The sequence below is a fragment of the Podarcis muralis genome, chromosome 16 (assembly GCF_964188315.1).
Source record: "Podarcis muralis chromosome 16, rPodMur119.hap1.1, whole genome shotgun sequence".
NCBI classification, from domain to species: domain Eukaryota; kingdom Metazoa; phylum Chordata; class Lepidosauria; order Squamata; family Lacertidae; genus Podarcis; species Podarcis muralis.
Genome location: NC_135670.1, coordinates 11081711 through 11107150, shown reverse-complemented (window position 1 = coordinate 11107150; position 25440 = coordinate 11081711). Strand labels below are relative to the sequence as shown.

Below are 25440 nucleotides of genomic sequence, written 5' to 3'. Positions count from 1 at the left end.
TGTTTAACCAAGCAGGGAGTGCTGCATCTTTAGTCAATTTTTACAACTTTCATCCCAGTTTTCTCCATCAAGGGGGAGAAGGGAGAGGTGACAAGCCTCCACCTGCCCTCCAAGATCATGGACATTCTGAGGCTAAACGCTCTAAGCAAGAATCCTGGGAACTGCGGTTTGCCGTAAACACCCCCTGCAGGCTGGGATACCATTGTTCCTGTAGCCAGGGCTTAGTGGAGCATGCAGAAGGTCCCAGGTTCAATCCCCAGCAACTCTGGGTAGGGTTGGGAGAGATCTCTAATGGAAATCCTGGAAAACCACAGCCTGTCAGTGTGTGGAAAATACTGAGCTAAATGGAGCAATGGCTTGACAGCTTCCAACGTTCCTAGCCTGTCTCGTTCCCTTGCCTCTCTGGTGTCCTGCCTTGGACCCAGCAGTCCTCGCTGCAGCACCGAGCCTCCGCCCACTTTGGACTGCTTAGCCCAGCTGGGGGGGGGGGATCAAAGTTTCCTTTGTCAGCCCAAACTCAGTCGCCCCAGCTTTGTGGAATGTTGTGCCTACAAGCACAGGCAAGGGATCCAGATCACATGGAAAGCACGGCTCAGGATCAAGGCTTTGAGGGATCTGGGAGTGATCATACGCTTCAGGGTTGAGCCTGTCCTGGTGAGCCCCGACCCATCTATCTTCCCCACAATAAGTCTAAAAGCTTCCAGGACCACTGTAAACACCATATATTTAAAGCATATTCCACCTCTCCAAAGAATCCTGGGAACTGTAGTTTGTTATGGGTGCTGGGAATTGTAGCTCTCTTTGGGGGTATACTCCAGGACTCAGGATTTTTGTGGAATGTATTTTAAACGTGTCTTAAAAGGGCCCTGGGAAAGTAGGTGGGCGGGTGAGCATGTGCCAAAACTAGCCAAATTTTGTGGGATTAATTTTGAAGTAACTGCTGAACAAATGTCAAACAGATCAATGTCTAGCAGATATCAATCAGATGAGCAACTGTGCAACTTTCCGAAGATGTCCGAAGGCAGCCCTGTATCATGAAGTTTTTAGTGTTTGACTTTTTGCTGTGGTATTATTATGTTGGAAGCTAGACTGCATAAATACTAAATTATTGTTCTTACAGTATATTTAATGTAAATTTTGCATTTGCTGCTACACCCAGTTCTGCCTCCAGCTCCACCCACCAGGGACATGTGGCCCCGCACAAGGGAATGTGGCCCTCGGGGTGAATAATCCGAGCCCTCACTGCTGCTCTCCTCAGCAAACTGGGTTGTAGAATCAGCACCATTCATGGCCTGGCTGCATTGGCTGCCAGTTTCCAGGCCCAGTTCAAAGGGCTGGTTTTGACCTATGTGGCTCAGGTCTCCCAATACCTCAGAGACAGCCCCATCCCATATGAACTGACCCGGACCTCATCATCTGAGGCCCTTCTTTGTGTGCTTCCTCTGTGAGAGGTCTGGAGGGTGACAACATGAGAACGGGCCTTTTCTGTGGTGGCTCCCTGCCTATGCAATGGCCTCTCCAGGGAGTTTGCCTGGTGCCGTCATTAGACGCCTTTAGGTGCGCAGCAAAAACATTTATTTCAGACCCTCCAAGTGTCCCTATTTTCCCAGGACTGTCCCGTATTTACAGAAGCTGTCCCAGTTTCTGATTTGATCACGGAATGTCCTGCTTTCCCTTAGGATGTCGCTATTTTAATTGGAGAAATGCTGGAGGGGATGTTGTTTTGTGCCAGGCCTTCGGTTTGTAATCGTCTGTGGCCTCTTTGAGTGGGTGGGGATGTTTTAAACTTGCCGTTTAGAAATAGGGTTGTCTTTGTCTTTTTCGTTTGAACGCATGTGCTCATTTGTTTTTCACATTGTACAGTGGCACCTCGGGTTACAGATGTTTCAGGTTACAGACGCTTCAGGTTACAGACTCAGCTAACCCAGAAATAGTACCTCGGGTTAAGAACTTCAGGATGCGAACAGAAATCGCGCATCAGCGGCACGGCAGCAGCGGGAGGCCCCATTAGCTAAAGTGGTACCTCAGGTTAAGAACAGTTTCAGGTTAAGAACGGACCTCCAGAATGAATTGCAGTGGTACCTCGGGTTAAGAACTTAATTCGTTCTCGAGGTCTGTTCTTAACCTGAAACTGTTATTAACCTGAAGCACCACTTTAGCTAATGGGGCCTCCTGCTGCTGCGCTGCTGGAGCACAATTTCTGTTCTCGTCCTGAAGCAAAGTTTTTAAACCGATATAATATTTCTGGGTTAGCGGAGTCTGTAACCTGAAGTGTATGTAACCCGAGGTACCACTGTACAGTAAGTTCTTAACCTGAGGTACCACTGTAAGCCGCTTCAATTAAAAAGGTGACCAATAAATTTAATCCGTATTAAGGAGAATAATGAGAACGACCCATTGGGAGGCTGAAGAGAGGGATGCAGGCCTTGGACCAGGCTGTTCCACCGCTCTTGCCCTGAGGCCTCGTCTCCTCTGGCATTCCTTCTGGAGGCTGTGACATCGCCTACACCTCAGCCGAGAATGCGGCTTGACAATGGCCGCTCTTTTGCCCAGCTATGTCGCCGGAGCGTGTGGAGCAACATTTAACGAGCCAGCGGGCATAAATGCCCCCTTTTCACTTTTGTTCCGCTCTGGCTTGTTCTTCCCCCTTCTTGGCTCCAAAGCACCCCACCCCACCCCACGAAACCGAATGCCAGGCTCCCATTGGCTCGGCGTTTCTGCCGAGACGGCATCCTTCCCAGGCCGGCCAGGTTCTTAAACCAAGGGTGCCACCCTCCGAGGCACCCATCGCCAAGGAACTGCCGTCTCCGCCATCGCCATCTCTTCCCCTCCATGTGGCTGTAGGGATTGTACAGTAACCAAAAAAGAAAGAAAGAAGAGGGGGGGAAAGCCATGGGGACCCCAGGCAGCTCAGGGAGGGAGAGAGCCCTTCTTCTGCTCACGGTGCTGGTTTCGACAATGGGTAAGTCGGTGTTTCGATGGGAAGGGGTCCTGGGGGTCATCTAGTCTGACCCCAGCAGATCGGTGCCGGGGTGAAGTGTCTCTGGCAGGTGGCCGCTGGACCACTGCTTCTGTACCTCCGGCGAAGGAGTGTTTGCCGCTTGTTAGGAAACATAGGAAGGCGGCTGCCTTATAGCGAGCCAAAACACTGTTCCATCTAACTCAGTGCAGTCTACACTGACTGGCAGAGTCTCTCCAGGGCTGCAGGCATCGGGACACTCCCGGGGACTGAGCAACAGACAACAAGTCTTTTATGTATTCAGAGATGTTGGACAGTCCCCTTCGCAACACCTCTTAATAACCATGGGGAAGGAGGGAGAAGGTGGTGGTCATCAGGAGAACTCAAATGACGAGGCGTTCAGAGGTAGACTGCTTGTGAGTGAGGAGGCTCCATTTTGCTATCGCAAGGGTCCTGCCCCCTGTGATTGTGATTTAATTTAGTGTGGGCCGCTGGACCTGCGTTCAAATTCCACCGTGGCTGTTGTGCAGAATAGTCGCTCCTTATGAACATACGGGCTGCCTTGTCAGTTCACGCACCCATCATTCCTGACCATCGGCCATGCTTGCTGGGGCTGATGAGAGCTGCTGATAACAACATCTGGATGCTCACAGCTTCTGCACACTAGAACTGTGCTCCCAAGAACAGCCAGCCAGATGTGACCATGGAAGGGCATTGAGGCAATGGGTTTCCCTTCTCCCCCCCCCACATGCTATTCAGAGGTAGACTGCCCCTGATCCTGGAGGTTTCACCATTAGCTATAATTGTTCCTGCTAATTCTGATTCTGTACATGGAGCACCTATTTATCAGGCTAAGTAGATCTGTGTATTCTCTGTGATTTTCTCTCATCCTTTTCATATTTTTTTTTTCTGTTGTTGAAAATGTTTGCGGCACTTGGGGGGGAAAATATTTAAGTGATTTTAAGCTTATATTTTTATCTTGATGTAATCGGTAACCAAAACAGTAATGTGTGTAACAGCAAAAGTAATAGGTTTCATCCAAGGCTAGTCCTCAGGGTAGACTCATTGAAGTGAACTGACTGACTAACTAAAACTCATTCATTTCAGTGGGGTTGCTCTGAGCAGGACTTAGATACAGCCCAATGATAATAACTAAACCCAACTCAGAGTAGACCCACTGAAATCAATGACCATGGCTAACCTAATTGGTTTTAATAGGTCTAATCTGAGTAGGAACTTAGCTGGATACCAACCAATAATCATAATCATGTCGCAAAGAGTTCCACAAGCAAATTATGTATTATATCTAACCTGAAACTACTGTTCATCTTTTCTTTTTTGGGGGGGGAAGGGGGTGGAATCCTGTTCTGGGTGCCCCATATTTATTGTTACTTGCGCCTCATAGTGGTAGTCTATAATGTGGTTTGATCTGAGCAGCAATGGTGGGGTGCTGGAGTGATCCGGAGATGATCTCGTTATCTAGGAAAGGAGTTGACAATAGTGGCTTTCTGGATCCTACCCAACCCTGTGATTTTGGGTCTTCCAGGGATGCCAAAGTTGCAGCCCTCGAAGTCCAGGATGGTGACTCAGTATTAGCATGAGATATCATCATCATCATCATCATCATCTTTTATTTATATCCCGCCCTCCCCGGCCAAAGTCAGGCTCAGGGTGGCTAACATCAGATATACAGTGGTACCTTGCAAGACGAATGCCTCGCAAGACGGAAAACCCGCAAGACAAAAGGGTTTTTGGTTTTTTGAGCTGCTTCGCAAGACGATTTTCCCTATGGGCTTGCTTTGCAAGACGGAAACGTCTTGCAAGTTTGTTTCCTTTTTCTTAACACCGTTAATACAGTTGCGACTTGACTTCGAGGAGCAACTCATAGAACGCGGTGTGGTAGCCTTTTTTGAGGTTTTTGAAGACTTTGGTGATTTTTGAAGCTTTTCCAAAACTTTCCCGACACCGTGCTTCGCAAGACGAAAAAAATCGCAAGACGACAAAACCCGCGGAACGAATTAATTTCATCTTGCGAGGCACCACTGTATAACATTAGTATAAAACCAAACAATAATTAAATTACTTCCTAAAAACAGGTCAAAATCAAATTAAAGTCTAATTAGATGGCTTTCCGCAGGGTTATGGTTATATGTTTTGTAACTATACTTTGAAGCCTAAAATCCCAGGCTGCTTTCAGATTACCTGTTCATTGAACAAACACCCTGATTTGTTTTCAGGGTGGATAGACGAGGTGGTATATTCCTGTGTTTCAGAGGGTTGGCCTGGATGACCCTCGTGGGTCATTTACAATTCTGTGATTTGGCACAGGGACAAAAATTGCCCAAATACCAATCGTTTTCCTTCTTTTTTAAAAACAGCCACAAAGACCTATTGCAGTCGTAACTTAAATTGCTTCCATCTCAGCTGAGAAGTGTGTTAGAAGAACAAAGCGGTGCATTTTATATTGCTCTGGGACCTCTTTCCATTCTCTTTTGGAAAATCGATAGTGTGTGCATGAGAGAGTGAGTGCAAGGAAAGCAAGCCATTAGGAAATACATGTCCTTTAACTGTCCCCGACCTCCTGACAAGGAGGATGGCCAGACTTCCATGTCTGACCTGAAGTCTCCAGGGTTGCCTGGCCTTCATGTGGCAGGTGGAGAGACTGAATCTCCAGGTGTGTGAGAGTGGCGTGCCTTTAATAATAAAACATGTTTGCGCTGTGCATGCAGCTTGCAAGCTTCAGCCCAGAAGGAGCTGGCTGCAAATTATAGCAGAGACTCTGTTGGGGGGGGGTCTACCCTCCTTTGCTCCCCTTTCCCAATTAACCTCCGTCTCCAGGGCCAGCCCCTGTGACATCACCAGAAGCCCTCCCTAGGTCTCAGGACTGGACCCTGAAACCACCAGGTACTCCTAACCTGGCAAGTTCAATTTATATGTGATCGTGGCCTCCCATGCTTTCTCGTTTTTCCCCCAGTCTCCAGTTGGATGGAGCTCTAAGAATGCCCCTCTTTTTTTTTCTTTTTTTTTTTTTTTTGCTGCCTGAGCAAGACTTTGCAGGGTGACGAGGGTGTGCAGAAGGCCCCTAGGACTTTTTATTTAATAAAATGCAATATCCTGCCCTTTGGTTCATTGGGAATGTGCCTCTGCTGCCTCCCCAACCCCCCAATGTGGTTTACAGTTATGAAAATTTAAAAATAAGGAAATTAGAAAAAACATACAACGCAATGCAGTCTAAACACAGCAGTGGAATCAAGAAACAGAAAATGTGGTGAGAGAGGAATCATAATCCTGGGAATTGTAGTTTACCCCGACAGAGTTTAAATTCCCAGCACCCTTAAGAAACTAGTTTCCAGAATTCTTGCATATGTGTGTATGTGCATGCTTTAAATGTAGGGGGTACGCAGACATCAACAGAAATATAGGAAGCTGGCTTGTCCCTGTCCATTTTGCTCATTACAGTGGTACCTCAGGTTACATATGCTTCAGGTTACCTACGTTTCAGGTTACAGACTCTGCTAAGCCAGAAATAGTGCTTCAGGTTAAGAACTTTGCTTTAGGATGAGAACAGAAATCGTGCTCCGGCGGCACGGCAGCAGGAGGAGGCCCCATTAGCTAAAGTGGTGCTTCAGGTTAAGAACAGTTTCAGGTTAAGAACGGACCTCCGGAATGAATTAAGTACTTAACCTGAGGTACCACTGTACCGTCTGCACTGACTGGCAACAGCTTTTGTGTAGGGAGTCTTTCCCAGTCCAACGTGGAGATGCTGAGGATTGGGACCTCCTGCACGTCAAGCGGTAGCCTTGCCACCCAGCTACATGGCTGTTCCTTCAGAATGGGGATGTGAGAGATCAAGGGGACATAAGAAGCTTGCCTTTTCCCGAGTTGGTTTCTTTCTCCATCTATCCCCATATTGTCTACTCTGACTGGCAGCTGCACTGCAAGGACTCAGGCAGCTGCTTGGCCGGGAAAAGGGTTTGAGAGGGAAAACGCATCAAGCGACAGTACTTCTTGGGAAACAACAGGCTCAATATGGATTTGTGGCAAACGTCACATGTCAGCAGCTTCGGAAGGCTAGCAGTGTGAGTGCGCTGGAAATGGAGTTAAGTGGCAATGTGTAGACTGCCTAGAATTAGCAATCTCTGCCTGCCGTTGGCTCTGGCGCCACCTACTGTTGGGCTCCCTGCTTTCTGCCCTGAAAGTCCCAAAGGTTCAATAGCTACCATTGAGGGCATCCAATCTACAGTAGCTATTGGTTACAATAGAACACTTTTTTCAGTCTAATTTCGAGGTGGGAAGAGGCAGGGAAGGACTCTGAAGGGACCATCTTGGAGGCTGCAGCTTTAAGCAGTCACTGCATTGAGCCAGACAGGAGGGGTCTCAAGCTGGTCTCCAAAATTCCATGTCCTGAGTTCTGATTGTGTTGTTTGTGTAAAGATCAGGTTGCATAATGGCAGACTTTCCCTTGACTCCCAGCTTGGAAGGAAGGTGGGATATAAAGACTAACAACAACTGGGAAATAATTATCTGCTTTCATATATATTGCATAGTTCTGCAAATTTAATTACATTTTGTTGTTATTTCAAAACAAAATTCCTTCCAGTAGCACCTTAAAGACCAACTAAGTTACGTAGTTCTTGGTATGAGCTTTCGTGTGCATGCACCAAGAACTAACTTAGTTGGTCTTTAAGGTGCTACTGGAAGGAATTTTGTTTTGTTTTGACTATGGCAGACCAACACGGCTACCTATCTGTAACTACCTATCTGGTAGGTATTGCGCTTGCCAAGGCAGTCATTTGGGAAATGAAAACTTGCAAAGCAAGCAACCAGTTCAATCTGAAGTACGTGTATGCTTAATATCCTGTATCTGAAACCTGTTCTGCCCCCTCCCCCACACTTGGTGCCATTTTCATCTACACATGCAGCAGAGTAAGTTGACCCAGAATAGTACCAATTCAGATGGCAGATGGGAGAATGACAGTGCTGAATGCTTTCCCATGTAGAACAGTCCCTGCAAATAAAAACCTAGCATATTTGGAAGAGGGATGCTAGCCTAACCATTACCTTCTATGCTGTTACTAATTTTTTTTTTTTTTTTTTTACATAAGTAAAAAGTGGCCTTTCCCCATCTGGCATGGTGGTGTGCCTCGAGATTTTTTTCATGAAACAAGTGTGCCTTTACCCAAAAAAGGTTGGGAAACGCTGATTTAAAGGACACTTCTCCCGACAAAGAACCCTGGGAATCGCACTTTGTTAAGGATGCTGGGAATTGTAGTTCTGTGAGGGGTAAACTACAGTACCCAAGAAGCTTTGAGTGGCGGCGCTTTTATTCATAGCAGTACAGTGGTACCTCGGGTTAAGTACTTAATTTGTTCCGGAGGTCCATACTTAACCTGAAACTGTTCTTAACCTGAAGCACCACTTTATCTAATGGGGCTTCCTGCTGCTGCCACGCTGCCGGAGCACGACTTCTGTTCTCATCCTGAAGCAAAGTTCTTAACCTGAAGCCCTTTTTCTGGGTTAGCGGAGTCTGTAACCTGAAGCATATGTAACCCGAGGTACCACTGTATCAGAAAAGTTAAAGCACTGTCTAAAGGCAGAGAGAAAAGAGGCTGACCCATAAGACTTTGAGGCTCTCTGCTGGTCATTCTAACCCATTTGATGAATGAATCTTACAAATCGCATATCCCAAAACGTTATGAAGATAAGCAGAGCCTGGTGGATCAGGCCAATGGCCCAACTGGTCCAGCATCCTGTTTTCACAGTGGCCAACCAGATGCCTGTGGGAAAGCCGCAAGCAGGACCCGAACGCAAGAGCAACTCTCCCCTCCTGTAGTTTCAGGAGTAATTCAGAAGCATTGCTGCCTCCAACTGTGGAAGCAACAACTGTGCAAGAAGGTAAAAGGTAAAGGACCCCTGGACGTTTAAGTCCTGTCAAAGGCGACTATGGGGTTGTGGCACTCATCTCGCTTTCAGGCCAAGGGAGCCGGAGTTTGTCCACAGACAGCTTTCCGGGTCATGTGGCCAGCATGACTAAACCGCTTCTAGCGCAACGGGACACCGTGACGGAAGCCAGAGCGCACGGAAATGCCGTTTACCTTCCCGCCACAGCGGTACCAATTTATCTACTTGCACTGGCGTGCTTTCGAACTGCTAGGTTGGCAGGAGCTGGGACAGAGCAACAAGAAATGCACAATGCAACTGTGGAACTGTGGATTATGCATTTCTGTGGAAATACTGGGAACCTGGTCCTCAATTTACCTACTAATACCATGCAAGTTTCAATTTCTACTCTAGCCCTTTTGTGTGTTTTGCTTCTTTCTTCTTTAGTGGATATGCTTCGTACAACTTTTGTATTTATTTACGTACATACTTACTTACCATATGGAAACACTAGATATGGCTAGCTTCTGCTTTTGCAATCCCATTCTGTTAAAAAGCCGTAAAAAATAAATTGGAAAATAAAGCTTATTTGGGAGTGAGGTGGGTATGCTTTCAATGTATGGTGTGTATGCAGCCCAGGACTATTTTGTACAAATACCCTTATCTTTCTAGATTCAGTATTCTAAGCATAGCAATTACGGGCTTCTTAATGATACCATCTGGGATGTGCCAATCGAGACATGTTGTGCAAATAATTTCAAAATGTAGAATTAGGGGCTTTAATTCACTTTACTTCTTGTTGGTTTTTTTACAGTGAGAATTTATTGTGCATTTTAAAGCAAGGCCATTTGGAAAGGTACCACAACAATCCAAACAAGTTTCCACCAAAATTATAGTTGCTGAGTCATTAAGCTTTGCCAAATTTATGGGTTCCCCAACCCATGCCAGTTTAATGCAGTATTTGTAAAGAGACAGAGTTTTATGGACCGTACCCAATGAAATTTTGGAGTCAGCCGTTTCCAGCTTGGTTTTAAGAAATAAGCAACCACGTTTTCCTCACATACAAGTAGCAGGAAAGTTTTGCTTGCAGTAAAATCCTGAGCAGCAGTAAGCTCAATACAAAGGAAGGTACAGTCGTACCTTGGTTCTTGAATTTAATCCGTTCCGGGAGTCCATTTGACTCCCGAAACGGTTCGAAAATCAAGGCCTGGCTTCTGGAAGCTGCTTTGGACATTTGGCTTCCAAAAATTTTTGCAAACCAGAACACTCACTTCCAGGTTTACAACATTCGGGAGCCGATTTGTTCGACAACTAAGGTGTTCAACCACCGAGGTACCACTGTATTTCTCTACACAGTGTGAGGTAAAGGTAAAGGGACCCCTGACCATTAGGTCCAGTCGTGGCTGACTCTGGGGTTGCGGCGCTCATCTCGCTCTATAGGCTGAGGGAGCCAGCATACAGCTTCCGGGTCATGTGGCCAGCATGACTAAACTTCTGGCGAACCAGAGCAGCACACGGAAACGCTATTTACCTTCCCGCCAGAGCGGTACTTATTTATCTACTTGCACTTTGACGTGCTTTCGAACTGCTAGGTTGGCAGGAGCAGGGACCGAGCAACGAGAGCTCATCCCGTCGCGGGGATTCGAACCGCTGACCTTCTGATTGGCAAGTCCTAGGCTCTGTGGTTTAACCCACAGCGCCACCCGCATCCCTTACACAGTGTAAAGTTAATCCCAAATTACAGGCCTCCAAGGAAAATGCAGCAAACACACAAGCTGTGTACAGTGGTCTGCTAGGCTCTCTTGATAATTATTTCTATCCCGCCTGCCTGGGACTGCAAAAACAAAACAGAACACAAAACCCACCAGGAAGCCTGTCAGGCCATAATACTCAAGGCTGACGGCCTGTGTTCGGTTTGGTGTGTTGCAAGGATGGCTCCACGACCAGGTGGAGTTAGATGGCCACTTCAGGAAGTAAGTAAGAATTTCCTGAATTTACCCAACGGCCCTGATGGGGTGGCAGGTCTGGTGGAAAACATTGTGCCCCCACCTCTGTCAAAACATAGGCTCTTTTGGACAACCTGTCCATCGAGCATCTGTCCTGAGTTGTTTGTGGAGGGTGTTGTGCCAAAAACAAGTGTTGTCCCACCTTTTCCTGCTCACTTTCCTTATGGCAGAAAGTCCAATTTTTGAGGGAAGCAGGTCAGTGGCGCAAGGCCTGCCAGTCAACGATAACTGCGTGACTTGGACTTGCTGGTCTGTGATTGAATCCCACTCCTAAAATAGCGACAGTCAGAAAGTGGCCTAAGATTGAACTCCCCTTCCAGCCAGGATCAGTACATGGAAAGAGAGAGAGAGGAGCCATCTCGCCCCTTTGCCTCAGGCAGCAAAATGCCTTGGCCCGGATCGGATGCGTTCGCACAATATGCAGGCCTGTTTTATTGGCCATGCGGGAGAGAAGAAAAAGAACAGGGACAAAATCTCCTGGCTCAGGGAAATTGCCCGACATGTTGGAATTTGTTTCCGGGGGTGGAACGACAAAAAGACGGGATTGTGTGGCGTACAATGCCCTCTTTGATTCCAAATGTCGCCCTGGAGGCTTCTGGGTAGATCAGCAATGTTCCACAGCCCCTTTCGGTGGCGATGGTGGACCACAGCAAGGTTCTGCAGAAGGAACCTCCTACACTACAGATGGATGGGCGAGGGGGTGTGGAGACAGGAACAAAGTCTTACAGAGAGCGGTCACACTGGGCCAGTCTCATGAGTCAGAGCCTTGCATATTCTTCCTTCCAAACAAGGGAGCTGTGTACACCTCCACTACCCCACGTAGGTCTGCCTCTCACACTCCAGGCCAGAGGAAGCATATGACATCCCTGGGCATCGCTCCAGGTCACCTTGTTTCTGCAGTGATTTAAGAGGGCCGGTCCTACCATTAGGGAGAGTGAACTCACTGGTGACGGCTGATTTCGAATGTCATGAAAAGATGGCAAAATATTAGTGGGTATTGTATTCATTATTATTGGTGTGTGGTTGTTGTTTTTTTACTGCCAGGGTGGGGGACAAGTCCCTTACTGGCTCTGGTACAAAAATAATTTGACTGGTCTTGGGTAGCAAATGACTTTCCTTACAGGAAGGGAAAATATCAGTTGCTAGGAAAAGTTTTGATGAAACCAGTCTCTCTCTGTGCTCACATCTGCACCACACATTTAAACCACATGACTGCAGTTTGTCAAGGAATCACTCACTCTGAAATATAGCTATAATGGAGAAAATTATGCGTAACTTGCGATTTCAACTGGGACTTGAACCTCCAGACACTTTTCATATGCTTTGGCATTCTTTTATGGCATAGTGTATAGCGAAACCATTGTTTTAAAGACAACCCATGTCACAAGCCTGGCAAATCTGGAGCAACACTTGATAATCACAGAGCTGCCATATTTCAAAAAGAAAAAGTAAGATTCAGGACAAGCTGCTGCCTTCCGGAAATTCTCCCCGGATGTCACTTCCGACTTTGAAATCCCAGTAATGTCCAGGAAAATCCGGTTGTATGGCAGCTCTAATAATCTGATAACGCTGATAGTCTTTACTTGGACTTTAACCCATATGCAACTACACTCACTCTATGTGCATATTTTATAGTTTTGGTTTTTTTATTTTACTTTTAATCTGTTCTTATAATTGTTCTCTCTGCTTTATATGGTTGTACAAGTACAACAGGGTTTTGTTTTGTTTTTGCTCAGTGAATGAGTAGAGGACCACAGTGTGTCTCAAGGATCTCAGTGTGTCTTAAACAGCTATGTCTCCTGCCCTTTCCACCTAAAAATCTATGACATGAAAGGAAGATAATAGTCTATTCGCTCAGCTACCATCATTCCTGGCCATTGGCCATGCTTGCTAGGACTGTAAGTTGTACTTCAGCAACACCTGGATGGCCAAATGTTCCCCATACCTAGTGTGTACATAGCCATTAATAATAATAATAATAATTACCTGCACTTCACCTTAAGGTCCCAAGGTGGGTTACAAAATGGGTTACAAAATGAAAACACAATTAAAAATAATTTAAAACAACTAAAACACTTACCGGTAGCTGAAATGAAGAGGAGAGGCTCCCAAAGCAGCTTACAAATGTCAGTGGTAAAGCAGTCCCTGCCACTGTGTTTACAATCTAAAAGACATGGCACAAAAGGAAAAAGGGGTGGGAAGGGAGGACGAATGACGGCGAAAGAGCACAATACATGTCTCTTATTTTCTCTCCTTTGCAGTGCTAACTCCAACTTTGGCCATCCACGTTTACACAGACCGAGAAGTCCATGGCACGGTGGGCTCCAAAGTTACGCTTTCCTGCTCCTTTTGGTCTAGGGAATGGATCTCCGATGACATCTCCATCACTTGGCATTTTCAGCCAGAAAATGGCAGAGACTCTGTTTCGGTAAGCTTTTGAAGCCTTTATCTGAAGCATTTTTAGCTCATTCATTTTGCTCTTCAGTTTAAGAGGGAGAAGCCTCCTGGAACAGCTTGCAAATATCAGTGGTAGCTTAAAAATGGAAACGGACAAATCCGGATCCAAGAAGGAATACAACACAACAATCAATTGGGAGAGAGAGAGAGAGAGAGAGAGAGAGAGAAGTGCCTTTTTATTAATTATTGTTGCAACAAAGTACAGTACAAGATAATGTTGTCCTGTACATTTTGTTAGGGACTTTAAGAGATAAGCTCTTTCCCCTTATGCCTTTTGATTATATACACCATAAACTCAACAAATTAGATTATTACGGCATTATATACATGCATATATTCCCATGTTGTGCATTGCTGAACATTTCCAATAAAAATAAAAGGTGGGGAAGGGAGAACCAAAATATTGGTGTAAGACTGTCGCTGCCCATAGATCTACGAAGAAAAAGGGAATGAAAAGGAGGAGGGGAAAAGAGCAAACCCAGGCACTAGATCCGAAATACAGAATGATTGTAATGGCCAGATGGAATTGGAAGATGAAAGGAGAGGAGCTAAACATTTGTGGTCTGACAGGGGCCCTGAAATCCCATCTTCCTCTCCCTCCTGTGTCATCATGTTTAGAGATGAGCAAAGCTCTCTTTTTCAGGTTTTCTGTTTCTTATTTTCCCACTCTTTACATGCTTTCCCACCATTTCCCCTGACACATTTTTGCAATGCAATTTTCATTAATATATTGCATTTTTGTACGTTAGGTTTACTAGTACTGCATCTTATGCACAATTTACTGTTCCTCTTATTAATATTATTAATTGCTTCCAATGAAGCATCCTGATGCAATTTATGACGTCTAGTTTGCCATGGGTGCTGAGAGTTGTCAGGAGACACCCCATAGCCGTCAAGCGTCCCTTATTTGGCGGGACAGTCCCTTATCCCAGCGCCATGTTCCGCTGCTGTCCCTTATTGATGATGTCCCTTAAATAAGCTACTGAAGGTAATGGGGCCCTTTCTGTGTCCAGCTGTCCTTTGTCAATAACAAATTGTTGCTGTTTTTTTGTGTTGAATATGTGCTATATGGTAATTTATGGACCTAATAAGTACAGTGGTACCCCGCAAGACGAACGCCTCGCAAGACGGAAAACCCGCTAGACGAAAGGGTTTTCCATTTGCGAGTTGCTTCGCAAGACGATTTTCCCTATGGGCTTGCTTCGCAAGACGAAAGCCCATAGGGAAATCTCCGGGACAGCGGGGAAGCGCAGCGTGTCTTCCCCACTGTCCTCGGACCTCCTCCCGCCGCCCGCCATCGGAACGAAGCTCCGATGCCGGGCGGGGGGGCGGGAACGCGTTCTCCCGCCGCCCGCCATCGGAACGAAGCTCCGATGCCGGGCGGGGGGGCGGGGACACCTCCTCCCGCCGCCCGCCATCGGAACGAAGCTCCGATGCCGGGCGGGGGGGCGGGAACGCGTTCTCCCGCCGCCCGCCATTGGAACGAAGCTCCGATGCCGGGCGGGGGGGCGGGGACGCGTTCTCCCGCCGCCCGCCATCGGAACGAAGCTCCGATGCCGGGCGGGGGGGCGGGGACACCTCCTCCCGCCGCCTGCCATCGGAACGAAGCTCCGATGCCGGGCGGGGGGGCGGGGACACCTTCTCCCGCCGCCCGGCTTCGGATGGCTTTCCTGAAGACTTGGGGTGGGAGGAGGGTTTTCCTTCCCACCGCCAACATTCAGAATGCTGTTCTGAATGTTGGCAGTGGGGAGGAAAAACCCTCCTCCCACGCAAGCCCCGGGAACAGAGGGAAAGCGCTGCGCGCCTTCCCCTCTGTTCCCGTACCTGTCCTGAAGGCCTGCGGTGGGGAGAAAAGCCCTTCTCCGCACCGCCAGCCTGGCAAGCGGTTTCCCTAGGAACGCATTAATTGATTTTCAATGCATTCCTATGGGAAACTGTGCTTCGCAAGACGAAAAACTCGCAAGAAGAATAAACTTGCGGAACGAATTAATTTCGTCTTGCGAGGCACCACTGTATCTAAAGCCATTTGCACGCAACAAAATATGTATTTTATCAAAGTAATTGTCGATCCCTTATTTTGGCTGCTGATCCCTTATTTTCGAGGCTGCTGGTCCCTTATTTTCAAATCTGTAAGTTGACAGCTATAAGACACCCCCCCCTCCTCACAGAGCTACAGTTCCCAGCACCCTTAAAAAAATGTCAGTTCCCGGGATTCTTTTGGAGGCAGGGAGCCATAACTGTTAAAGCAGCATCAGAGTGTTTTAAATATATGCTGTAGCTATGATCTAATTGGCAGGGCTCCAGGCTTCAGGAGTCCTTCCCAGCCTTACCTGGAGAGCTGGGACCTTCTGAATGCAAAGCAGCCATTCTATCACTGAGCTGCATCCGTTCCTCAAGGGCACATCCACACCTCCTGACCGTATCTCATCCCACCTTAGATATTCCACTATGCCAAAGGCCAGCCTTACATAGATGACATTGGACGCTTCAAGGAGCGCATTGAGTGGATTGGTAACCCTCGCTGGAAAGATGGTTCCATCGTCATCCATAACCTGGATTACATAGACAATGGCACCTATACATGTGATGTCAAGAACCCCCCTGACATCGTGGGGAAGTCGTCTCAGGTCTTGCTCTACGTCTTTGAAAATGGTAAGCTTTCCCTTCCAGGTGAAAGGTCTGCTCATATTGGTATGCAGAGCACAGCTTGTGAATCTGGTTAAGAGAGCAGACTTTACCTGCTGCGCTCACACACACACACAGATGCTTGTAGGGTAAGAAAACAACACAGCTGCTTATGATAGGAAGTACAAAGCTTGGATAGAAAAGTTTCTAGTTCCAAAATGACTAATCTAGAGAATGCAAGGGCAACCATGCTTCCTTTTTCTCTCTCAGATGGTAGATCCAAGGTGACCCCATCATCTTTAAGTCTGAGAGAAGTATTACAGATAGGTAGCCGTGTTGGTCTGCCGTAGTCAAAACAAAAAAATTCCTTCCAGTAGCACCTTAAAGACCAACTAAGTTAGTTCTTGGTATGAGCTTTCGTGTGCATGCACACTTCTTCAGATACACTGAAACAGAAGTTGCCAATCCTTCTATATAGTGAGAAGGTGGGGAGGGGTGTTACTCAGAAGGGTGGTGGGAATGGGTGATTGGCAGATAGCTGTGATGAGCCTGTTGACAACTCTTAACGACTGCAATAGGTCTTACAGGAAAAAGCAAGGGGTGAGAAGGTGAAAAATGGCTTTGTCATGTATAATGAGATAAGAATCCAATGTCTTTGTTCAGACCAGGTCTCTCCATGGTTTTAAGTTTGGTAATGAGTTGCAATTCAGCAGCTTCTCTTTCTGAGAGAAGTGTGAGGAGGAAGATGTTGTAAGCAGGATGCAACCTAAGAGGCACCAATTGTAGCTGGACTACAACTCCCATAATTCCTTACCATGGTGGCTGGGGCTGATGGGTGTTGGAGTACAGCAACATAAGTTTCCCACTTTTAAATTAGGAGTTGGCCCAGGGGTGGGATAGAGTTAGGGGGCACCCAGGAGAGAGATGAATGCATACAAAAGAGTCTGAATACTTGCTAAGGAATTAAAACACAGTATATGAAGTCAGAAAACTAGAGTTATACAAACACCGCATGGATGCTAGGAACTGAACCTGGGACCTGCTGCCTGCAAAGCAGATGCAAAAGCCCTTCTCCTCAGCAGCTTAGGCAGCAGCAGAAACTTAAGCAAAGATCTTATGCTAAAGACACATTGCTCTGTCTGAAGAGAAAACCCTGCGGCCAGGGCTTTATAGGGCCTGGAGGACAGTGATTGGCTCTTGTGAGGTCAGCTGACTGATGACTCAGGTGACCCCCTAGAGAACCAAAAAACTCAGCCCAAGAGAGGCCAGGAGTGTTAGCCCCGGTGTTTGGAGGCTCCCCATCCCAGAGGCCAGGTGGTGCTTGTGGGCTGGAAGCTCCAGTTCAAGGTCTTTTTAATGTTTAACAGCAAAGTTCTCCCTTCTTCTGCTTCGTAGTGCCTACCAGGTATGGTGTTGTGTTGGGAGCTGTCATTGGAGGTGTTCTGCTCGTGGTCTTTGTTGTGTTGGTGATCGCCTATCTCATCCGGTATTGCTGGCTGAGGAGACAAGCCACTCTGCAGCGGAGACTCAGGTAAAGCGCCCAGGAGGATGGACATGTCATAGAAGGGCAGAAACCATGAGTGTCGCTCTGGCTGCTATATACACACACTCCTTACTTGTTAGATTTTTAAGGGCACGGAGAATGCTTCGTTCAGAGACTTCCCTCCACTACAGTGCCAGGAGCTGTAGTCACAGGGATCTATGACATTTGTTACGCCCATTTATTTAAATATTTATAGAGCGCATTATATTGCGAGGCAGTAGGCAACCTAAAAGCACATAATGCTACAGTAAAAACAATTTTAAAAGTGAAACATCACAGGGAAATCTGGTTGGCAGAGAATCTCAGGTTCAAAAGTCCTGTCCAAATAGTACAGTTTCCAGAAGATATCTGAGAGAGAGGAAGGATGACTCCTGAACAAATTTCTATTGGCAAGGAGTTCCACAGGGCAAGGCCTGCCACACTAAAGTCTTGGGATGGGCGGGGTATAAATAATATATTATTATTATTATTATTATTATTATTAGCCCTTGGTAAAGGCCAGCCGGACCTCAGGGGCATGGGGGACAGCCAAAATTGCCCTGAGAGCAAGACCTCAGCAGTTGAGATTGAGGGCAGCTGTGTGCCCTCATTCATAGAGGAAGTCTGGCACAAGTCCAGTCTAAACATGAAGTCTGATGCTGCCCATCAACCCTTGAGCAGCAGACTGAGCAAGCAGGCAAGCACACAAGTCACCTAAGCCGCATTTACACCATACATTTAAACCACTATAATACCACTTAAACAGTCATGGCTTCCCTCCCAAAATCCTGAGAGCTTTTAGGAGACTCCTTAGGCCCCTTGCAGAGATACAATTCCCAGAATGGTTTAACAATCATTCCCTCTTACCATGGAACTATGGTAATTCTATATCTGCAAGGGGAATAAGGGGTCTGCTAACAACTCCCTTAACGAACTACAGCTCCCAGAATTATTTGGGGGAAGCTATGAATGTTAGAAGTGGTGCCATAGCACTTTATATGTTTGGTGTGAATGTGGCCCTGGTCACACAGGCTTGCACCTCTCCGGGGAGATGTATTTCTAATTAAATAACATTAATTATTTCTAAAGCTGCATCTATGCATATAAATAAGCATGTGAAAAATTTAGGAAATCCTGAATTCTCCTTTTTTCCCTTTGGCAATATGTAGCCCTTCCCTCGCTTGCACAGAAACATATCCAATGTGAGGGACCATTCATGCATTCCAGTAAGCACAGAGGGCATGACTTGTTTCTGTTTCCATTTCATTTCAGCGCTATGGAGAAAGGGAAGTTGAGGCTGGGCAAGGATTCTTCAAAAAGAGGCCGTCAGGTGAGTGTGTGAGTGTGAGAGAGGGGGGGGGGAGAGAGGGAGGAGAGGAAATGTGTCGGGGGGGGGGAATGAGTGGGAGGCATAATATATTATGCTGGTTTAAGAAACCTGTGCCACAACCACACCAAACATTAAAAGAGCATGGCTTCCTCCAAACAATCCTGGGAACCTTAGTTTGTTAAGGGTGCTGGGAGTTGTAGTTTCAACAGGGGTAAGCTACAGTTCCCAGGTTTTTTTGTGGGAAACCATGTGCTTTAAATATATGTTTCAATGTAACACCAATGATAAGGGCATAATAACCTCATGGATCAGGCCAGTGGCCCATCGAGTCCAGCATCCTGTTCTCACAGCGGCCAACCAGATGCCTGAGGGAAACTCAAAAACAGGACTCAAAAACAAGAACTACCGTATTTTTCGCTCTATAAGACGCACTTTTCCCCTCCTAAAAAGTAAGGGGAAACGTGTGTGTGTCTTATGGAGCAAATGCAGGCTGTGCAGCTATCCCAGAAGCCAGAACAGCAAGAGGGATCATTGCTTTCGCTGTGCAGTGATCCCTCTTGCTATTCTGGCTTCTGGGATAGCCACGCGAAGCCTCTTCAGGGCAGAGGGAGCGTTCCCCCTGCCCTGAAGAGGCTTTGCGTTGCTTTCGCAGAAGCCAGAACAGCAAGAGGGATCGCTGCGCAGCGAAAGCAATGATCCCTCTTGCTGTTCTGGCTTCTGGGATTCAGAATATTTTTTTTCTTGTTTTCCTCCTCCAAAAACTAGGTGTGTCTTATGGTCTGGTGCGTCTAATAGAGCGAAAAATAAGGTATCTCCTGCCCTGTGGCTTCCACATGCAGAGGTATTACTGCCTCTGACAGTGGATGCAGAGCATAGCCCTCTTGGCTAGTAGCCACTGATATCCTCCAGCTTCTTGGCTTCTCAAAGGCACCTGGCCTCTGCGGAAAAGGATGCAGGCATAGGCAAGCAGGCCCACATTTTTTGGCTTCCTGTTTGGTGACAAGACTCTCTTTTCCCTCCCTGTTTCCCCTCTCCTGCTGAATTTTCCCCTCTGCTCCTGTAGCAACCCGTCCTGTACGCCATGCTGGACCACAGCCGCCTCACCAAGTCGGCAAGCGATAAGAGGTCCAAGAAATAGCGGTTAGCCGGCAGGGAAGGTACCCAGAAGAAGGTGGGCGAGAAGAAGGTCGTCATGACCATCGAGATGGAACTGAAGAGGGACCAACTCGAGGCCGGAGGCCTCAAGCCCGCCGTCAAGTCCCCAAGCAAGAACAGCCTCAAAAACGCCCTCATGAACATCATCAAAAGCGATTCGGAAAAGTGATTGGATACTGAAAAGGTGGCGATGATCCCAGCCCTCCGTCCTGAGGAGAGAGGCCTGGGATAGTCTCCCCTACATCCAACCCTCTTGGTTTTGTATCCCGCCATGTTCTTACACTCTTCATTATAGCCCATCTAGTCCGGGGCTGATGGGATTTGGGCATATTCCTGCCCAGTCTCTGTCCCCTATTAAGATATTGATGGAGAGCCTTTCGCATCATAGATGTATATCCAAAGCATAGGGAATTTGCACCCACCTAAGTGACTTAACATTATTAATAACTCCTAGGACGTTGTGTGCACATTAAAACCATGAGGCAAACTGAGGCAGGGTAATCCTAGGGAACAAACTATGCCCCCTCCCCATTATGAGGTGCCTCTTCTTCTCTTTTAAGTCTAGAAACAGGCTGGTTCAGCATCTTGGAACACCATCACACCCATGCTTTGCTACTCAGAGTAGACCCACTGAAATTAATGACCCTGGATAAGTTAGGTTCATTCATTTCAACAGATTTACTCTGAGTTGAATACCATGCAGATACTTTTTTTTCTGAGGCACAGGCGACTCTCCTGAGTGACCCAGTCTCGCCACTGTCAACTTCAAGACCTCCATGCGAAAGCTGTAGATGGACAATAACAGACCGGGCTTATTTTCTGGTTTTCTAATGGGAACCTGGCCTTCTGTTTAGGGTGAAATTTCACCCTGAACTACAGGGCTCCAATTCCCATCAGTCACTAGGCCCGATACGATGCCTTGAGGCCTGGATAGACAGGTGTCCTACTTCTAGTTTTCCTCAAAATCCCCCAAAACATTGGCAAGAAAGACATGCAACCTCCCCAGACAGGGGTACCTTCTACTGCCCAAACGGCTGTGACACAACCCTCTTCCGCTTGGTGTTTTTCGAGCACAGGTGTATTTTTTTTCCTATTCCCCACCCCCTTTTAATCTAAGGATCAAATATATATATATATACACATACGTGTCTCTGAGATTCAGAAGGATGGTTTAGCTCCCTTCCCCAGTTGCAGGTCACCCAACCCCACCATTGTCTGTTCACTTCAGCCCCTGTTTGGCTGCATATAGGTGAAAATGCTAATTTTCCGGAAGGCAAGATAGTATTTTGCTGGTGCTCCATCTCTGCCTAACCTTCGCTCTCTTTTGCCCCAATCCTTGCAAAACCACACCACAGGGGGATTATCAACGGAATAAGGCACAATGCATTTGCCACAGAATTTCGCTTTAGACGCAGTCAGGGGCTCCTGCTTTGAGCGAAGCATCTGAGGAATTTCTGGAGTAGTGAGAAAAACAAAGCACTCCCGAATTTCCTCAGGGAGGGGGTTTCGCCCATCTCCAGGTTGTCACCAGATTTTGCCCAAAGCTGAATTCTAGGCAAAGGGTGAAGGTTTGAGGGAGGGGGGGGGAAACAATGATGAGGGGTTTTGATAAGAAAAATGCCTCAGGCAGATTCCCACGCATCCTTATGCCGAATCCCCTTCTCCTTCCCTGCCTTTATCATTGATATTCTGGTTCATTCTGCATCTTCACTAATCCCCTTGAGGGGAATTAAGCCATCCTGGAAACAAGCCTTCTCAACGGTGGTTCAACCTTACAGTGTGATCCCCAACCCACAGGAGGGTTGTTATTAGTTATTATTAACCACTGATATATTTCCGTTAGTCTCTCTTTCCTCTTCTCTTTCCCCGGTGACCGAACGCCACATGACGTCACACGGTTAATACCTCTTCATATTGAGGCCTCAGTCTTTCACCTTCTATGTCCTCATTTCTTTTTTATGATGTGTCCTCCTCTGTTTTCAGATTAACTCTTGTTACCTATGACAACATGCTCCGTAACTTAGTAGGCCCAACGGCCACCAAGTGAACAACACACAAAAAAAAGATCTGGAGGCCAGTCGTTCTGCTAGGCCAGGAAAACGCCATACCAAACTCGTACTTGCATTTGGACATATTATTGCATCCTCTGCTATATCATATATGCACACTTTCCCCCCACAATGCTTCAGATTCTTCCTTTTCAGTTGTGAGCAAGGAATCTAACAACACTGGCGTGTGGTAGGGCCTAGCAAATAGATTCGTCTCCATAGATATGTATATAGCCAACCACAAACACACACACACTTTCTGCGTAGCAGTCAACCGCCTTTGTGTTTTGGTTTTCTTGTTTTTAAATGTTATGTAAGATGGTGTATTTCATTTCCTTTTTGGGGGGGGTTAGTGGGGCTTTCTCAACTTTGTGTACATTCTCTCAAAATCAGCAGCAACAACCAAAAACGATACATGACACAATTAAAAAAAAAAGATGGGAAGTTAATAAAAAGACTGACATTTCTATACAGAGATGGTCTCCTTTCTGTTCTAGGATCCATATCGGCAGCTGAAATGTGATTAAAGCAGGACCTGACCACAATAACAACTCTCCCTGCTTGCATTTCAGGGATATTCAGAGGCACATTGCTTCCTCTGACAGTGGAGGGAGGATATAGCTATTGTGGCTAGTGCTATGCTTCATGAATTTGTTTATTCCCCCTGTTTTAAAGCCCTCTAATCTGACGGCCACCACTATATTTTCTGGAAGCCAATTTCATAGTTCAACTATGCACTGTGTGAAAAAGTTGTTCCTTTTGTCTGTCCTGAATCTTTCAACATTCAGCTCCATTGGTTCTGGCCCAGAGTTCTGGTTTTATGAGAGATGAGTCCCAGTATTAAAAGCAGTAGCTAGCAAGCAGGCTTGAGCCACCCTTAAGTGCTCATCCAATTAGCTCAAACTAGTTAGTTAACACAATTATGGACACTGACTTGATTACATTGAAACCCCCAGGAGTGTCCGATTAGCACATCTAAATGCATTTGCTAGGTAGCTTCAATTAGGAGGCAATTAGCAGAAAACAAGCTCCAAGAGAATCAGTTCCAACTAAGGTTGCCAACTGCCTGGGGTGACCGCCTCACTTTGCCTAATGGTAGGGCTGGACCTGTGACTGGCAGTAGCTCTCTAGTGCCCCCAGGCCAAGAAAGATCTATCCCATGCAGTTGGGGGGTGGGTGGGTTAGGATCGGGAACTATTTTCAGACTGAGGACCACATTCCCTTCCAGGGGTTGCATGCCAGCAGGGGCAGATCCAAAGGCAAATGTGCTGGCATTCATGTCTCGGAAGACAATGGAGTGTGCCTTTAGGTTCAAGATGTTATAGAAAAAAATGGGGCTTGCTTTTACAGCCCAGCTCTCCATCAAGGGACTCAGTATCCCCTAAGTCCATTATCAGTCAGACAAGAACGGATAGAGACAGGATTTCGTGAAAGAAAGGCAGATCTTTATTTTTCTGTTGCATAAGAGCTCCCCACCCCTTGCAAGGAGGTGAGGACCCAGAACAAAGGTGTGCATAACTTTTTAAACTTCAGAAATTGCCCAACCCCTTAGCCAAAGACCACCCTAAAGCATCATGCATATATCACAGAAAGAGACATTTAAGAGAGTGGCTTATCTCCTGTCAAGATACTTGATAATGGTCACAGATTGCATTACTGGGCAGTCTGGGCCATTCTTTTGAAATGTTAATACCTTAGTTTTTGAATCCAGGTCATAGGACTACCCTATTCACACACAAAATATGCCCTTAAAACAGGATTTGTAAGTGAAAAGAACCATTTGGAGAGATTTTTCCAAGATACTTCCTTCTGCAGAATAAATATTTGGGGTCATGAAGAGTCAAGATGGCTTCAGGGTTGCTCTCCTGTACTATTTCAGGCATGTGGTTTTTGTGTGCACTTCTGAACATTCGTTTTATTTATGGCCCCTTGGAATTATTATACCATATTCCAGTCATGCTAAATCGTTCAAGGTGTGGTGGAGAGCTGGTGAGGGGTGCAATTTAGCAAGAGGGTGTGTGGTCTGGGGCGAACTGAAAAGGGTTAAGGCTGGAGTCTTCCAACAAAGCAATTTTGATCTCTCCACTTAAAAAGTCAGAGTGGTAAAGGGCTATATCAGATGTTGGCTGAAGCCCATCATTGGGAGAGCTGTCCCTCCATCTCCCAGCAAATACTGCACTCAGTGTTGCCTGGCAAGCATAATCTTGCCACAAGGGCTAGAAAATAGCAGTTAAGCTTGTGTGATTGACCCCCCAGCAGATTGTCAAACGTTGTATAGGAAAGGGGCAACAGGCTGAAACAAGACCCAGGAAGAACTGACAGGTGAAAGAAGAGGACTTAAGGGAGGGCTGTCAGAACATTTTGATCATTGACACAAAAATGTAAAGATTTTATACAGGGGACTGGAAACAGTCGGTGCTGTTCTGCACTCTCCTAGCTGCAGTGCAAGCTCTCCACTTAAGAAATGGAAACCCAGGTTGAGTCACTCCTACATCATCACCAACTAGGGGCTTGTCCAATTAGCTCAGGCTAGTTAATGCAATTACGGACACCAACTTGATTACATTGCAACCCCCAAGAGCGTCCTATTAGCACATCTAAATGCGCTTGCTAGCTGGCTTCAGTCGGAAGGCAGTCACCGGAAAACAAGCTCAGCAAGACGGGGAGATCCTCTCGCTCCTGGGAGCTGGAACGATTCCAACCAGAGACACCAACTTCTCTTTTAACAAGCCATGAAGCTACGCATGGGAAGCTGCCTTATAGCAAGCCAGAGGATTGGTCCTCTCAGCTCGGTATTAGACTTGAACAGCAGTGGTTCTCCAGCATTGCAGACTGAAATCTTTTCCCAGGCCTACATGGAGATGCCGGAGACTGAGCCTGGAACTTTCTGCATGCAGGACAGTTGCTCTTCTGCTGAGTTAGGGTCCTTCTCCTAAAATAAAGTAAGATTCCAGTCTTCATGGTTCCAGATGAATGGCTGATACAAATAATAATATAGGAAGCTGCCTTATATTGAGTCAGAGCACTGGTCCATCTAGCCTTGCGAGGAATGCTTGAAGGAACTGGGTATGTTTAGCCTGGAAAAGAGGATACTGAGAGGAGATATGACAGCCATTTACAAATATCTTAAGGGCTGTGTTGTAAACAAAACCTGCCCTTTTACCCTTATGGGGTATCCAAGAGCCCATATAGAGTCCTTACGTAGGTTCCCTATTGGTAGGAGAAAATAACAGAGGCCAACCAGAGAATTTTGAGAAGCAAAGCAGCTAGTAAGCCTGATCTTTATTGATCTGTTGCAACAGGGTGCTCCCCTCACATGCAGGAAAGGAGGAGGAACCCAGAACAATGGCACGCAAGGCCTTATATAGACAATTTAAATTCCCTGCCCTGGAGCTCAAGACCACCCCCCCAGATACATCATACCTACATCACAGAAAAGGTGGTCTAAAACAGATATC

The 25440-nt window shown here is 46.6% G+C and overlaps 1 protein-coding gene across 1 annotated transcript; it reads left to right on the top strand.

The window, feature by feature from the left end:
• Positions 1-2772: 2772 nt before the first annotated feature.
• MPZ (myelin protein zero) lies at positions 2773-22455 on the top strand. The gene is given in 6 exon segments (XM_028710803.2): positions 2773-2962; positions 13107-13273; positions 15741-15954; positions 17323-17458; positions 18722-18779; positions 19843-22455. Coding segments are annotated over 6 exon segments (906 nt in total). The 5' UTR covers positions 2773-2892; the 3' UTR covers positions 20104-22455.
• The last annotated feature ends 2985 nt before the right edge of the window (positions 22456-25440 follow it).